Genomic DNA, 17850 nt, shown 5'->3' with positions numbered 1-17850 from the left:
GGTGTTAGCTTCTGGGAAACCAGTGCATGGAGCTCAGACCTGAAGGCAAACACAGGGGCCTCTTAGGGTTCCAAATGCCCAACACAGCCTGCTTCTGGGAGGTGGTAGGAAAGGACACAGAAGGAGACAGAGGGTTGTGATCAGCAGTGGGGCCTGCTGTTCTAGGCCTCAGGAGCTCAAGGGGAGATGGCCAGTGGGAAGAGACCCCCTACCTGGACATAATGCCAGGCACCATACCTTGCGGTGCTTCACCACGTAGTAGAGGATGGGTGCCCGGCTGCCACCCTCGTGCCGAGGCCGCCACACGAGCTCGTACGAGTCAGTCTTGGAGGTGCGGGGTGAGCTGAGGATGATGGGTGCCTCGGCGGGAGCCACCTGCCCTTTTTCTCCAGGGCATTGCATGCCCGGCTGCTCTGATGTCAGAGGCCTTGGGAGCCCTGGGTGCCCTCTCAGCATCTGGTCAGGGCTTCTGGGTCTGGAGGGTGGCACGGGAGGTGTGGCAGTGTCCAGCTTAGTATCCCGCCATGGCCTCGGGGTCGTGCCTGGAGGACCAAGCAGGAAAGAGAAGAGAGGGAAGAAGGGTTAGACAGACTCCTGGTCACCTGCTGAGCTATTGCCCTTGGGGAGAAAAAAAGTCAGAAACCTGCTGGGACAGGAAGCACGCTCAGCTCAGGACCTGACATGATCACTCCACACACGGCCAGGCTCTGGGGGAAGAGGGAGGGCCATGCAGGAGAGAAAGACAGCCTGGAACTCCATGCCCAGGCTTCTGGCCATGGCCCAGGTGTGGCAGGTAAGCATCTCTGCAACCTGCTTGCTTTCCCTCCACACTAGCCTTGTCTTCCGTGAACTATCTCCACTTGCTGCTGCAGGAAGCAAGTGCAGGAACCCTGTGCCCTGTCTCATGTCTAATGCTGGGGATGGGGGCATGTCCCGTCACTGTGGGACCTTAACACCATGGCCCAATGTGGACCTTTTCCTACTCCACTGCACTGACCTGAAATGTGAGAAGTGAAGCCAACTGTAAGTGCCCTCTGAGAATCTGAGACGCTGGGAGAGGCAACACTTCCTTCAGAAAGCATCCACCTTCTCTGCCAACACTGGTTTTTCCTCTACCTGACCTCTACACCATAGGAGTTTGGCACCTGATAATGTTGATTCTGCATTTCATTATCCGTCATTATATTTTTCTCAAATTATTTCCTTGGGAAATTTTATCTCCTTCATGAGAACATTCTTTGTCATGTTTCTCTGCATCCCCTACATTACCTAGCCCAGTGCCGAGCACACAGTAACTGCTCTATCGGGACACGTGTCAATGGAAATGGATCAAGCTGAGAAGCATACACTTGCTCTTTTCTTCATGCTAGAGCAATGGTGGTCAGACTGGGTTCCATGGAACCCGATAAACCCACAGATTCTGCAAAATCATTAAAAGGCATTTAAAAAATTACAACAGTTAAATTGGTCATTTTCACTGGTGAAAATATGCACTTCTGACTTTTTAATAAGTTCATGTAAATTTGAAATGACAACTAAAGGCCACTTTTATCTATGTCCTGTATTGGGATTCTGTTTCGGATTTCATCTGAGAAAAGGGTTCTGTGACTATTCAGCTGGAATCTCAGCCCTTGGGCCGCACTCTCACCTGGCCGGGCAGTCCTGAGCTGGACCACAGCATGGGCGCTCCCGACTTCATTCTCAGCCATGCACTGGTAGACGCCTTCGTCCTCAGGCCCCACACTGACCACTCGCAGGGCCCGACGGGACAGGCGGAGGCGCTGGCTGGAGGTGAGGGGCACAGCATTCCTCAGCCACAGCACGGAGGGTGGGGGGTTCCCACGCACGTCACAGGTGAGCTTGGCACTCTGGCCCCATGGGATGACCAACTGGGACAGCTCCACAGTGACCTCGGGGGGTTCTGCCGGGAAACCAGAATAGGGATGAGAGAGGCTGAGTCTTCCCGTCCAGGGCCAGACAGGCTGGGGAGGGGATTGCAGTCAGGAAAGGCTCCTTCCTTCCCTGTAGCTGTTGGTAGAGGGAAGGAAAGGTCCCATGTCTCCTTCATCAGTCATGACAGTAAAGGGCACAGAGAGGGCTACCAGGCCAGTACACCCTAGTCCCTGGGATCCAAGGATCTCCGCCTCTCTCAGCACTCCTCCATCACTCGCTCGGCACATGACTGCTCCCAAGGCATGTGAACCCGTCTGAGACTGGGGTAACCAGCTTCTAGAAAGGCCATGCAGACCGAAGACAAAGGAGGTCTGCAGGAGACACTTACCAAACACCTGGACATTGTAGAGGATGACTGCTGCCCCAGGCTCTCCGACCCCATTGTCAGCCATGCAGCGGTAGGTCCCCGAATCCTCCTCACTGGTGGTATCGATGAGGAGGTTGCTCAGCAGGAAGCGCGTCTTGTTGTAGCCAGCGACACTGGAACCATCCTTGGCCCAGGTGACGCGCGGGGGTGGGATCCCACTGGCCACACACTCCAGGATGAGACTCTGGCCTTTGGTAACAATGATGGTCTGTGCCTCTGGGGGGTAGATGATGCGGGCAGCCTCAGCAGTAGAGCCTGGAGGGATGAGCAGGGGAAGGATAGCATGTGGGACCAGGACTTTGTGCAGAGCGTCCCCTCCACCCTGCCTTGGGTGACCTGGCCCCAGGAGGCAGCCCACAGAGCTCGGATTTGGAATCAAACAGCCTTCAGGGGCTTACAACCTACATACAATGGGGCAAGTTACTTAATTCCCCTGGGCCTTGGGTTCCTTATAGGACCGCTTCTGCAGAGAGCTGTTATGATAAGAAATGAGAGAGCAATGCAGTCAGTGTAGCACTGTCAAGACAGCATATGTACAGGTAACTGTGCGTTGGCAGAGAGAGAGATGGGGGCGTGGACAGAGGAACAACTTACATGGTGCGGTGAATTTTCTTGCTTTCAGTGTGTAAGTGCACTCAGACTGAGGATGAGATGGGAGAGAAGGATCCCCGGTGTCCCCCACACCCCACCGTGGGTCTCAGTTCCCAAGTATGTCCGACTGTGTGAGCATCTCACAGTGAGCGCCTTGCTGAGCTGAGCAGGACTTATTATTTAAAGACATGCGTTTTTCATATTGGGAGGTCTCCCAAAGCCAATCAACTGCTTCTTCGGGCGCGCAGCTGAGGGACCAGCAATCTTTTTTTCAACAGTTGGGGAGAGACTGCATCAAAAACTATGTGTTGCTCTCCCATGTGCCGCCTTCCTCAGGGCCCTGCATGGAGCATGCTGACTCTGTGTGATTCTGTTTCATGTGCCAACCAGGGACAGATCCAGGTTGTATAAGACCTGATAATCATACAGCTTGATAAGAATACAGAATACGAAGTTACAGACACAGAATGAGGCAAGTGAGGGACCTCTGAAGTTGTGCTGCATTGACTTCAAAGCAAATCCGCTTCTGGTGCTGACTCTAAAACCGACCTCCACAGAAAATGTCTCTTCGCTGAATACACAGGGAGCCCAGAAAAGTACCAGGTGCATGGGAGGTACTCAACAAAGGTGGCTGCTCTTTTCCTATAAACAGGGAAGTCTTTGGGACGCCACAGATTTTCACCAGAGGGAGCGGTTGGGCACGCTCCAGCAGAGCGGACAGAGTAGGTGTAGCCTGGCCTTGTACTAGGCTGACCTGACCGCCTCACATAGGCACAAATGCACCATCATCTTTTCTACACATATCCTATCAGCGGCTCAGTGCCAGACTGTCCTGCCCCAGCCCACACATTCCAACTGATCCCCCACTCTGGAAGTAACACAGTGAAGGAAAGCTTTCTGGAGGCAGGAGGAAGGGCATGTCCCCCACAAGGCTGCGATACGACCAGGAAGCAGAGTCATACGCTTGAGCCAAGTGCGAGGGCTATCGGTTGTGAGAGGCTGCACTTGGGCTGGCTGGAGGGGCAGGACTTCCCACCCAGGACCCCCGACCCCTGCGGAGTCCTGAGTCTTCAATGTCCCACTAGTCCGAGCCCAACAACCTTCACTCCCACCTCGGAGAACACAAAGCGGGGCCATGAACTGTGGCACCCCCAGACCCCCTTTTCCATCAGCAAGACCCTGCCCCTTACGGCGCACGCGCAGCCTGTCACTGGAGCCTGAGGTTTTCACTTCCTGAGTCACTGGGTTGTAGGCGGCACACTTGTACATCCCCTCGTCCTCCTGGCTGGCGTTCACAATCTGGAGGTTCCCTGACGGCATGATTAGGTAGTTATCTGAGGAAAGAATGGGGAGGGGAACATGGGATGAGTTTGGGCCTAGACTACTGCACCCAACAGCTCCCACAAAGGTTGGGGTAGGGACAGGTAGGGCAGGAGCCAGGAGCTGTACACTTGAGTCCCAACAAGCCCAAACTGAAATGGTCTTCTTCCCATAACACCTTGCACCCAGGGAATGAAACTAAGAAACCAACTCCCCCCAGTTAGCACATAGGTCTGTGGAACAGCATTATGCACTAACAAGGAAGCCGGGGTAGGGTAGAAAGGCAGCAGGATTTGAGTTAGGCCAGACCTGGACTCAAGCTCTGGACCTGCTGTGTACTAACTGTATCGTCTTGAGCAAGGTCATTAACCTGCAGGTCCTGTGTCCTCACATCTAACATGGCATAATGTGTGCTGCTTCAGAACCATTGTAAGGAATCAGCGCCTGTGCTGCATGTGTGGGAGACGGGATGCTCATTCCTGCAAGCCACCAGGGGGAAGGGAATTGGACTTCAGAACCTCCCATCAGTCTCTCATGGTCTCAGCTTTGGTACACCTCACTACTGAATATCTGCAACCAGGGAGGAATATTCTAACCGCCGAGCCCTGCCCTCTCCATGATGCCACACGAGGCCTTTCCTCTGCATCACTGGCCTGCGAGGCGGTGCCTGCTTCTGGATCGGGGTGCCAGGAGGGGGGGCCCAAGGCTGTGTTCAGCTTCTCTCAACAGGAGACAGATTCACAGACGCGGGATATCCCAGTGACTGGGATGGCGTTCAGCTTCCGGGCAGGCAAAGGACTGGCCACCAGCTCTGAGCTTTCTGGTGGCCTGCTCTGGGAGTTATGGTGTCCCTAAACTCTGCATTCACTGATGATGGTGTCTGCCTACCTGCTACTGGTCCGCCTCTGGGATGAGCTACTTAGGCAAACGCCAGACAGAATGGGAAAAGCCCTTGACCTTTGTGGAATGGGCAGGACTCCTCTAGGGACTACCGCCTGGCTTCTGCTGAGGATGGTAGGAATCAATGATGTTCTCTCAGTCACCAGTTATTTCTGAGGGGCAGGATTAGGGTTTTTATTATACCTTTTCAAAACAGTTTTCTGTATTTTCTGCGTGAACATATATTCCTTTCACAACCAGAAAAAAATTAATAAAAATATTTTAAAATCTATAGGATATTTTAAAAGGTATATTTTGAGCTGTGGGCTGCATGTGTGGGAGACGGGATGCTCATTCCTGCAAGCCACCAGGGGGAAGGGACTGGGATGGCGTTCAGCTTCCGGGCAGGCAAAGGAGGTTCTACTTGGCCTTGAGTCTACTCTACTTGGCCTACCAGTCAAGTAGGTTCTACTTGGCCTTGAGTGTAGGGTCAGTTGTGGATGAAGCTATGTCTTGAGAGACATTTCTTCTCCCCACTGGAACTCTCTGGACCAAAGCTTGGCCTCCCCTGGACTAGCTGACATACCCGCTGTGGCCTGAGCAGGAAGGAGTAATAGCTGGATATGCAGCTGAGATAGCTGCATTTCCGGGAAAATGGGGAGAGGGAAAAACTCAGGTTCCAGTAAAAAGAATGCTCTGCTGTGTGGGGCTGAGCTCCTCCTCCCAGCAGGGAATCCTGCAGCTGCAGGAATGGCTGGGTTCCTCAGGCAGCCTTTCTGTGTGTGCCTGGTGGCTGGGAGCTCACATGGAGAGGGGATCTGGAACCCTGTGCTGAGAGCCCTGATCAAAAGCGACAGCTCAGCAACATCTTGCAGGGCCTCAAGAGGATGAAGAATTTCCTCACGACAAGGCAGAAGATCTCCATAATGCAAGTGAATCTCTTTAGGATCCTACAAGGCTACATTCAAAGTAGAAGCCAGCTGAGCAGCATGAGGAGGGGACTAGCCACTGTTGATGGGGGTTTGGAGGACAGTGGTCAGAGGTGGCCAGCTTCCCTGCTGCTTGCTCACTCACCTCTGGATGCTTCCAGCCACTCTTGTTTGACGCTATATCGGACCTGGGCTTTTGGGTGGCTCTCAGGAAGGTGGCAGGCAATGACTGCTGTGTTCCCCTCATCTACTTCAATCACATGCTGCACATCTAACTTGAAGTCCTGGAGGTCTGTGGAGAGAAGAGAAGGTGTTGATGAACGAGACAAGCAATGTTTTAGGGTGGCTTGTATCTTGTGTTCTGGTGTGTTTAGTCACAACAAACAGCTGCAGAAGCTCACTCACTGGGGGCTCTCTGGGGGTTCTCAGGGTCCTTTCTCTAGCCTTCTGTTGTCTATGGAAGTTTATAGGATGGAATGTGTGGCCCTCATCACTGCATGGGAGTTCCGCTTGGTATGTATAAGCTGCAGGGTGGGCGTGGGTGTAGAGAATTCCACCAGGAGGTGCCTGTGATGCAGAGCAGCCTCTTCTGTTACACTGAGACATGAGGGGCGCTGGCCAGGCCATCGGCCCTGCTGAACCAGGTCTTGGTTAAGGCACAAATGTCCTGGCACAGCTTAGTGAATGGAGACTGAAGGGAACAATGAAAGAGAATGCTGATGTCTTTTCTCCAATTCAATCAAGAATAGCCTTCCCCGGTTATTCTCAGACATCCACAATGAAAAGTGACAGGCCTGAGATTCCATCCAATTGCCAGCAGCCATGGTTATAACCAGAAGGCCAATTCCTGCTACCCAGGAGCTATACTCTACGTCATAATCCTTTATCCAGAAAGGATAATCCTTTTCGTGGGTGAGGTGGGGGTCACCCATGGGTGAGATGGATGCTCTAAGGGTTTTCGAAGGCAAAGAGGGCTCTCCTTTCTGTGGCTTAATGGCAATGGATAATGGGGGAGCAAAGTGTCCTGACACCAGGCTTCAGTCCCTGGAAGTATGGTGGATGTCATTCCTGGCTTGGCACGGTGGCAGGAAGACTGGGATCTAAACTGGGAGAGGATGGAGATCCATCTGGAACAAATTCAGGCCGTTTCCCAAACAATCCAACAGTCCAAACAACACAACTCTCTTTGTAGGAGCCGAATCACTGATATTGCTGAACAGAAAGGGCCATTTGTGCAACAAAACCGCATTCCAAATTTGGTTTTCAGAATTGTAGCTGAATTTAACTTAAGAGAGGAAATAAAACTAATGAAAAGTAAGATGAGTGAGATGAAAATATTTACTTAGACACCCTCTTCATAAAGGTACCTAGAAACACCCTGGAAGCATCCTCGCCGATTGTTGACCACATCAAATTCTGCTCAGCACCTGAGAACTGATACCGTCAGAGCTTACTGCAATTCCACTGCAAGACCCAACCTGGCTATGCTGTTGTTTCCACTGGGGACCCAGAGAAGGCAACAGGAGCGGGGGAAGTCAGGTTTCTCACAAAGGAGATAGTCACCAAAAATAAACTACTATCACCAAAGGAGAGCTGGGTGATTGAGGCCCTCAGTGAGGTCAGAGGTTCCCACTTAATAGAATTTTCCAGAAGCTCTCTGTCAAGCCAAGCCTGGGCAAGAGAGCCTTTTTGTTTCTATGAGAGGATCACTGTCCCTTTGGTTACAATATCAGATTGTGAACTTTTTAGTAGTAGGGAGCAAATCATGTGTGTGTGTGTGTGTGTGTGTGTGTGTGTATGTGTGTGTGTGTGTGAGTGTGCGTGTGCGTGTGCGTGTGTGTGTGTGTCTTCTGAACCTAACCCAGAGAGCTGGCCCGAGTAAACACTCAGTACATGTTGAATGACTGAAATGACTGAATGAATGACTATTTGGAGCTGGGCCCCTTAATCAGGGACAAGATGCCCATTTATGTTGCCTGTGAACTCAGATTTGCTAGATGAGTTTGGTCTACATTGTGAACTCAATGATAAGGCCCTAGCACAACAAATTTTCTACGAACCTTATATCCAAGTGTGTCCAACCTTCTACCTAAGTGTGGCTATTTGGAAAATAGAATGTTTCTTGAGAGGTTATTTCCAGAGTCTAATACATATGGAGTAAGAAATACATGCTGGTTGTGGAGTGTTGTGGCAAAAACAATGACTGTCTGATTCATTTCTACTGCTCCATTTCACTTTCCAGGCTGACCAAGTGATGCCTGTGGGTTAAGGTAAGATTGCTCATGAATTCCTTCCTTTGAGTGGGTGTAGGGCCTTTTGGACTTTTAAAGAATTATCTTGCCATTATTTAATTTTGTGTGTGTGATACCTGACCCTAACTGAATTAATTCCTAATGGGCAGCCTATTAATTTTTCACTCCACATTCCCAACCCCAAGCTTCACTGCACAGGATTTAGCATATAGCCAATGCTCACTAAATCCTTGTTGAATGAACAGTTTGGAAGGCTCAGCTCCAGGCCCATTTCATGGGCATGCAACCAGTGCAGTGGCACAGGGCTCCTTGCTTGGAAGGGGCCAATGCTTGGTTTAATGCTCTGCTGTCACCATCTTAAATTCTTAATGTTTGAACAAGAGACTCCACATTTTCATTTTGCACTGGGGCCCACAAATTACATAGTCCAGTCCTGGCAGAGCCTCTCAGCCAACACATCGAATGTGTTTTCTCTCAGAGAGGAGGAAGATGCGGGCTATGGGAAAGTGTGGATTACCTGTGCTCAACGTGCTCGAGCTAAACACTGCTAACTGCTCTCAAAAGCAATGCACTTAAAAAAGGCTTTAACCTTCCTCAGCACAGTGCACACTGTACTTGCCAAGTCAGGAGGCTCCCCTCAATGTGAGCTGTGAGCCTTGTAAGCTCAGGGGCCTCTGGAAAATTCCTCCATCCCTGAGAAGTACTCTCTTCAATGGTCTGATGATAAATCTAAAACTATACCAAGAGGTTTTTTTTTTTTTTCCACCCTCCCCCTTTTCTTTGCCTCATTCCAAGGAAATGTGCCTCAAGCAGGAATATACTTAAACCTAACAGATCATTTTGCAAGAAAGATGTGAGCAACTGAAAAGAGTTTGGCACCAGAATGCCACGTCTACCGTAATGGCTCCGGGCTCCTGCCACGTTGTAACTGAGGGTTTATCCAGGCAGGAAGCATGCAGTCCCCCATGCACCCACCTCACCCACCCAATATTAGAACCTCTATGCCCCTCTCAAAGCTTTCTTGGCTACTTCTGTACCCTCTGACAACTGCTGGACTGGAGACAGAAGGCTGTGCAGTGGAGGGGTGGGGGAGGGGTGAGGGAGGGACACACAAAAAGCCAGGCACCGGTCAGCCATGAGGCCAGACAGCCCCTCTCCTCTCATCTGATGCCAACATGTGTACAATACAACAGCCCATGCAAGCAGGACCAAGGACACCCCAGCTGGACGTCCAGCTCCCCACAAGTGTCGACTGGCAGGCGAGTCTTCCTGGCCTTAAAACAAATAAGCAGCCATTGGTCCTTGGCGCTGTCCCCTCCTTGGGCCACCTAAGCTTAAGCTTTAGCTGTTGCTTCACTAGACAAACTCCCAATTTGGCTGCCAGAGCAAAAGTTGAGTTTCACTAAGGGATCAAAGGCAGAGTAATGAAGTGATGAACGATTTGAAAATCAGAGCACCCCCTTTTCTAGGGTTTTTGGGGCAGAAAAGAGGCAAGGGAGGGGTGGAGACTTCATGATCAGTAATAGCCTCATCAGCCACCGGGCCGGGCAGATGCAGAGATCCAGTTGGCTGCATGTGAAGGAAACCAGCCTGTTCCCAGGCCCCTTTGTCTGCAAACCCGGTTTCCTGGCCAGTCCCTAGGCTGCTCAGGAAGCCTCCCTGGGAATCAGGTGCAGGCCCTTCAGTTACAAATGGAGTTAGCAGGCCTCCAGGAAGAATGATGGATCAGGTTTCACGGGGAAATGGTTTGACAGGACACCTGCCCTTGCCTGTTGGCTTGTGTGTTTGAGAAATCCATTAGTGGAATGTTTTTGCAGCTTTAATCCTCTTACCTTCCCTCAGACCCCTCTTTCACATCCTCTCTTTGTGTATTCTTCCAGCTATTTTATTAACTTGTCCCTACTAATCAAATACCAATAGGCTCATTCTTGCTGGTTCTCAACTCTCAGTTGGTCAAAAGCCCTGGTCAGTGGCGCCATCTTGGAGTTTACGGACCTTCCTTACTTGTCACAGAACTTTGTGCTGAGAAAGCCTACAATAGTTTAGGCTTCAAACAGAACCCAGCTCAGTTGCCTTCTAAAAGCTCAGTTTTCTTAAGGGAACATGTATTTTCTAATATATCACTTCGGTGGGACATGGGATATATGGAATTTGTTCACAAATCATGTGATGTGTTGTGTTCCCTCTTCACATTTACAGGGTACATCAGAAACCTACTTTCTTTGCTGGGCCATGGTGGGGGGGTTACAAATAAAAGACAGAGGCAGATCGATGTTGCCGCCATCACCAGGATCATCTGCAAATCTACAAATTAACAAGTCCTATCTTGAGCCCCTTTTGAATTTCTGTCTCACTACCTTCTAGCCTCGGTTCTTCCTTTATTTATTAAAACTCTCAGTAGAGCTATAAATTAAATTACACAATTTGGTGTATGTTCATGCATTCGCATAACGTAAAACTGTCAACTCTTAATTATAGGCTCCTCCCCCTGATTTTCATAGAATTTACACATCCAGTTACAGGGTACATGGTGCCTCAGCAGAGTGTGCCCCAGTGTAATCCATACACTTAATCACTTTCAAGGAGTTTCCTCATTCCACCCTCTTCTCTGTGAGTACTCAGGCTGCAAATCAAAGTTCAATTCTGTTTAGTTATCAGGTAAGATGGCACCTTCAGCTGGAGGCTGCGTGGAGTTACCGTACCCCCATCTCCACAGGCTCAGCTGAATGCTTAAAAAAAAAATTGACTTTCTACCCATCCAGGCCTTTCTCATGTCCTCCCCTTCTGCCTGTTCCCAGGAATCACAGAACAAGCCTGCACTCATCTGCTGAGGTTTGGATGGGACCCACCAGATTGTGTGGGCACTGCAGTGGGCTGCCCTGGCAATGCTGCTGGGAGGGCCTCACGGCCATTGGCAAGTTTCTGGGCTGACTGATAATTCTGCTCCCTACCTCTCCTGGCACCCAAGCACCTCGTGTGGCACCTAAGCCTCAACTTGTCCTTCTGGTGGCTTGCCGCAGCTGGGCCAATGTTACAAAGCATAGAGAGACTTTGCTGAAATGGAGCAGTCCTCAGTGGCATGCTGACCCTGGGGCCCTGCATCTTAGGCCCCTTTTTGAATGATGGTAAAGGTGCAAGGGAAGCAAAGCTCCTACGAACCTTCTCTGGCAGAGCCTGAAGCTCACTGCTCTACAGATGGACTTGGAGATGGGGTCGGGGAAGATGAAGGGTCCTTGGCACCGATTCCCTGTGTGGCCTCTGGCAACGCAGGGGTTCTCCTTTGTCCCAAACTGCTTCACTGATGGGCAGAGAATAAACACTGCTCTCTACCTCCGAGTCACTTGAGGAACCATGGCTTGGCATGACCCCAAGATTAGTCCTTTGAAAGAAAGTGCTCTGCAAGTGGACCAATTACAGAAGCAGAGTAGACACTGGAGCCTGACGGTGCTTTCATTAGGTCAGAAAGCCTGGTGCCTGGTGAGCTGAGGGGGTTTGCTGTGGGATGGGCAAGCCTCTCAGAAACGGCGCGGTCTGGGTAGTGACTAAGCCTTTTGCCAGTCTGTAGCCCTGGCACACAAACCACTGAAACCAAACCCCACTGTCGCCCACAAGGCTGGGCAAAATCAGGATATACTGTAGTCAGCATTCGGTACAATACTGTTCCTCCAGGAATGGTATTTTATTCAGCCAGCCAGGAGCTGAAGAATAATCTATTATGCCAGACACTGAAGAAGATACCAAGAAGACAAAGGTATAGTCCGTAAGCTTTAATCTAATAGGCAAGACAGACAAAAACAGCACACAAGGCAGGGGACAATTCACAAGAGCAGTGTCCCCAAGCACAGTCCTTACCACCTCCACCAGCATTCCAGCGTGGGTTAGGTCATGTCGATCTCCAGCAAAACTTAGAAAGGGGGATTGGCAGAGCGAGGAATCCTCCCTTCACAGGCAGGGGGAGTGGATAAATATGTTTACTCTTTGGGATTTTTTTCTGCCTGTTCAATTGCACAAATAATTTTGGCTCCAAAGTGCTGTCCTGACAGCCATGGAAACATGACATAAAATTTCTCCAACACACTTTCTGATTGAAATAAAGCACGCTTGCTTTTATTTAAATAAAGAAGTTTCCATGGGGGGAAAAAGAAAACCTTTGCAGATGCCAAACACATTAGTTGTTAAATCTTGTGTTTCTTTTCCTTTCAGTTGAGGTAAGGTTTTGCACCCAGACTTGAGGAGCCACGGTAGAAAGCTGAGGGTGGAGAAGAGATTCAAGAGCCAGGGGGATGAGGGCAGAAGATCAAAGTCACAACAGGAGGTGGGCAGGGGAGGAGAGATGTCATAAAGGGAGATGTGGAAGAGGACGCAGGAGGAAAAATAAAAAGAAACTAGTTTGTAATGTCATGAAATGATTTGCAATAAAGTGGCCTAATGCTTCAGGAATGTCTTAGCTTAAACCAATTAAAATATTAAAAAAAAAAAAAAGACATAAGAAGAGAAGGAGAAATGTGATGAATCCTTAAAGACAAATCAAGGATGGGAGCCATGTCTCCTCCGAGTCTGGCAGCCAGATGAACAGAAAAGATGTCTGTAGACCATCTCGTTTATCTGACTTCAGTGTTGCTGTGAGGTAGGGCTGGTTAGCACAAGTGGGGAGTTTCTTTTGGACCAGAGGAAGGAATGAAATGGTTTGAGGAAAAAAAAAAACTGAAAAAAGAGAGAAGGAGGAAAAAAAAAGATTTACTTGCCAGCAACCCACATCACACATATTTCTCTGATCAACCCAATATAAACTTTAGCAATGGGAAAATTAATGTGAATCCTGGTGGTCTGGACTCATCAGAGCCAGAGCCGAATCCCGGCACAGTCTTTGGCAGGCAGGCAGCCTGTACAGGAAGAGAGAGAGGACAGACAAGGGAGGCCAAGGCACTTAGACAAAGAATGGAGATGAGCACTTCAGCGTGCCTTTAGAAACAGAATTGGGAGAGGAAGGGCACCATCCCAAGGCTAGTGGGGCCCACAGTGGTTCCCACTTTTTCTGCCACACACCTGGGAACTATATATTCCTAAAGCAATGGTGGCTACTGCCACCCACTATCTCTAACAGTGTCCCCTGAGTTATCTGGTAGGATATGGAGCCACATTTCACTGGCATCTCCCTTCAAAGTTTCCAAAGGTTAATTGGAACATCTCAATTTCTTTTATATAGCCTGTTAGGTTGCTCTTATCCATCAGTTTTTCTAAACCCTTCTTGAATCTCTTTATATCTTAACCTGTTTATATTCTGAGTTCTTGCTTCATCCTTTCTTATTTACTTCCTTAAAATGTTCAAGATATCAGACTTGGTGAAGAAAGCTTTGTTCATCTCCTGCATGCCCTTTTTGATCTTTCAGACTTCAGACATTTTATCTGGAGTCTTCTTTTTTCCAGACATTCACTGAAGGTCTACAATGTGCCAGGCTCTGTGGAGAGCATTGTGGTCACAGAGATGAATGTCAACATTCCTGCCCTCCAGGCGAGAGAGGGCAGGAGAGGGCTATCGGAATAAACCCAGAATGGTGAGGACTAGAAGCTGAGACCCTACTCCAGACACTTGGGAAGTTGAGAGGGGCAGGAAAAGATTCCTAGAGGAAAAGACACGTGGCTCTTGAAAATTGAGAAGACGTTCATTAACCCAAGGGAGGTGGGAACTTTCTGGGGAAGGGAGTGGAAAAGATTATGCTGCAGGCAGATGGACACCATTCCAAAATCAAGGAAAAAGTGCAAGATAAGTTGAGAATCGGCAAAGTTTGCTGGGTCTGGAGTGGGAGGTGGGGTTCGGAGACAGGCTTCAGTAGCACGCTACAGTCTGAGTCTTATTCTGTGATTCCTGGAGTCTTCAAATGTTTTCAAGTAGAAGAGTAGATAGCATAGTCACTCAAAATTAAACAATTTTCCCTACAGAAAAAAAAAAATGCTGTTCTTTCATCAGCACGCTTTTTTTTCCTTTTGCTTACGTTTCTTTCTCCAATACTAAGAGACAGTCCTTTATCTTAGATGTGAGCATCTGTCCCACTTGCAGGACAGACTCTGTAGTTCGTGGGGTTATTACCAGATTTCAAAAAATGGTTGAAAGTCTAAAACCAAGGTCAAAGCAGAAATCCCTACACTTTCCCACACACAGAAAAGGGGGAGCCATGGGACTCATTTGCTCTCTTGATTCTTTTTCATTTTAAAGGAATCATCTTGCACCATGTTTCGTAAAGGATTCCAGTGATTTCAAGCAAGCTAATTATAGTAGTCTCCCCATCCATGGGGGGATATGTCCCCAGACCCCAAGTTCCCGTGGATGCCTGAACCCACAGATAGTGCTGAACTCTATTTACACTATGTTTTTACCTATACAGCCACGTGCCACATAATGACGTTTCAGTCAATGACGGAGTGCATGTATGACAGGGGTCCCATAAGATTATAATGAAGCTGAAAAATTCTATCACCTAGTGACACTGTAGCTGTCATGTCACAGCACAAGGCATTACTCACGTGTTTGTGGTGATGCGGGTGTAAACAAACCTACTGCGTTGCCAGTCGTATAAAAGTGTAGCACACACAATTATGTACAGTGCATAATACTTGATGATGATAATAAACAACTACGTTACTGATTTAGTATTTACTATACTATACTTTTTATGGTTGTTTTAGTGTACTCTTTCTACTTATAAAAAAGTTCCCGTAAACAGTGTGCTGTGTTACGCCAGCAGCAGCCTCCTACATCCTGTGTTTACACGTCTCTTAGCTGCGTTATTTTCTCTTGTGCTTAGTTTAACCTTGTGTTGTTTTGTACAGTAACATTCTGTACAGGCTTGTAGCCTGGAAATAATAGGCTACGCCACGTAGCCTAGGTGTGCAATAGGCTACCCCACTAGGTTTGCGTAAGTGCCCTCTGTGATGTTTGAACAATGATGAAATCACCTAATGACACATTTCTCAGCAAGTAGCCCTGTCGTTAAATGGTGCATGACCGTACATACATATCTATGAAAGCTGAATTTATAAATTAGGCACCATGAGAGATTAATGACAATAACTAATCAAATAGAACAATTATAACATGCTGTGATCAAAGTTATGTGAATGTAGCATTATTAGCTAAAATAAGGGTTACTTCGACACAAGCATTGGGATATCATGACAGTCAATCTGATAACTGACACTAAGTGACTAGTGGCGTGGATCTGCTGGAAAAAGGGCTGACTCATGATGAGGGCAGTGTGGAATGGGACGGCGTGAGATTTCATCACGCTACTCTGAACAGTGCTCAACTTATGAATTATTTCTGGAATTTTTCCATTTAATATTTTTGGACTGCAGTTGACCGTGGGTAACTAAAACCATGGAAAGTGAAATTGCTGATAAGGGCACACTGCTGTAATCCTTCCCTCATTTTCCCTCATCTTCCTGTGCCAAAGGCTTCTCAAAATGTTCTGGTTCACTGAATCTATAATTCTGCTTAACACACTAGGTGGTCCCTTAGCTTAGAAAACGGACCTAGGATTTTCTTTAAGCATGTGGTTCTATGTGCAAAGAATAGATGGAGGAGAAGAGTGGGGTTTATTAAGAGTTCTAAGCGTGTCCTTGGTAGAAGATGCTCCATGGATTTGAGGTCTTCCTCTGATGACCATTACTAAATAGAGAATTGGAACTCTGGCTTTTTAGGGCAGACCCTTACTGCCCAAATGCCCTAAGCAGAGCTTATACCACACATTTGTCTGGGCACCAGATCTGATGGGATTAGTATTGCCAGTGTTATCTGAAGATTTCACCAGACTATCAGGGGAAATTCTTGTGAGGTGTGAATTTCTGCTTGTAGCCAGTGGAAAACAAAAAGGATTAGTATGATTTTGGCCTAAAGCTGTAAGTCATTTGCTATTTAGATTTCAAGTTGGTTAACACATTTTGGGTCTAAGCTATCTCTCAACAATTTTCTTGCCCAACTGGCAAAATAAAATACACAAAACTTACGGTACAAAGCAGCTAAAGTTTAAGCTCAAGCTAGTTTACCTTTTCCAACTCCATACCCCCACGTGGAGCTGTCTCTCCAAGCAAAGTGGACTCCCACTCAGCCTGGAGGGTATCTCCAGCCCCAGCTTTCAGCTGCAGACACTCTTCCCCTCTGGGGCAGCTCAGGAAGCCACCTGTGTTTTCTTTTCTCCTTCAACACTTCTTCCCATTGCCACCACCCCCCTTCATCCCAAAGCAAAAGGCTTGCACAGGATTCCCTGAGACGTCCAAGCCAACAACAAATGTTTTTCCAATTTGGAACGAATGGTTCCTTCTTGTTCTGTCAAGGAGTCATTGCCTGACTGAACCAGACAGGGAGAGAGGTGGTATTGGGAAAAAACAACAAAACAAAACAAAACAAAACAAAACACTCTAAGGTTTCCTTTCTTAATCACAAAAGGTACATTCTCGAAAAGAAGAGAAACAGCGAGAAATGGGAGAAAGCGGGGAATAGGATGGGTAGCAAGAGAGAGGCAATCAACTGATTACATTCAGGATTTGATTGAACTCACCAAGGAAATATCTCACTAGAAATTAGACTCACTATGGAAGTATCTGCACCATCCCAGAAACTGCACTGGGCTTAGGTCTAAGTACAGTTGTGTTTAGTTGTTGAAGGTCTGAGGAAAGTATTGGGGACTTAAAAAATTCGAGATAAAGGTTGTCCCCCATACATGCTTCAAGGCTTACCTCCAAGTCTTCCTCAATCCCCAAGTTGAATCACAGTTCACCTGAACTCACTGTTTGCCTGAGCTCCCACTAAAATCTGTTTCCATCTCTGTGAGGCAACTCATGGGTCTGGCCTGCTTTATGGCTAACATGTTACTGCAGTCCATCTTCTCCATTAGACTACGAGATCCTCAACGGCTGGGACTAGGTCTCACTGTGCTCTGTTGGAAATTCTAAACACTCCCAATTCTCAGGACACCAGTCTCTAACACATACAACTATTGAACCCAGCGCTGGAAAACAGATGGTTTGCCATGTCCCAAGTGGGACTCATGGAATCTCCAGCCTGCTGGCTTCCCTAAGGATTTTGGATGTACCAGCCTCCTCTCTCTCTTCCCCTACCCTCTCTTTTTTCCTTTCTCTTTCTCCCTTTCTCTCCCTCTCCATATATATATTGGTTCTGCTGTTTTTTGGAAAACCTTTACTAAAACAGGGATAAAGAAGGCTAGAAATATTTTAAAATGTCTACAGTGGTCCTTAATGGCCTATTCTATTTCAGGGTCAGAACCTAGAAGACCTTAAGGAAGTGTCTGATGGGAATCAGAGTTGGGGGGAGCTGAGCCAAAAGCACATGGCTTCTGTCTGTGGAATTCACCATGCTGAGGGCCAGGGTCAGCTCAGCCTGCCAGTGCAAACCAATGACTGTCTGGTTGGAAGAATGAACTGCAGTGAACCAACAGAGGTATAAATGGGCAGCTCTGTGGGCTCCAGTGACACCGTGGGCTGCTCTGAAAGGCAGATGGGAGATGAGACTCTGGGTGGGAGAACAGGTGTATATAGGGAACTA

At 48.2% G+C, this 17850-nt stretch overlaps 1 protein-coding gene across 3 annotated transcripts in view; it reads right to left on the bottom strand.

Annotated features, from left to right (window-relative positions):
• Positions 1-17850, bottom strand: part of BOC (BOC cell adhesion associated, oncogene regulated) — a 74662-nt gene that overhangs the window by 12225 nt on the left and 44587 nt on the right. For all 3 annotated transcript variants that reach the window (XM_081080330.1, XM_081080332.1, XM_081080331.1), the window contains exons 4-8: positions 6185-6331; positions 4102-4245; positions 2282-2575; positions 1649-1921; positions 238-542 (exon numbers count right to left, since the gene is read on the bottom strand). In XM_081080330.1, coding sequence (XP_080936456.1) covers positions 238-542; positions 1649-1921; positions 2282-2575; positions 4102-4245; positions 6185-6331 — 1163 coding nt within the window. The remainder of the gene's footprint in view (positions 1-237; positions 543-1648; positions 1922-2281; positions 2576-4101; positions 4246-6184; positions 6332-17850) is intronic.

Source organism: Rhinolophus hipposideros (assembly GCF_964194185.1).
Source record: "Rhinolophus hipposideros genome assembly, chromosome: 2".
NCBI lineage: Eukaryota > Metazoa > Chordata > Mammalia > Chiroptera > Rhinolophidae > Rhinolophus > Rhinolophus hipposideros.
The sequence above is the reverse complement of the archived record's forward strand: the minus strand, read 5'-3'. Positions and strand labels throughout refer to the sequence as shown.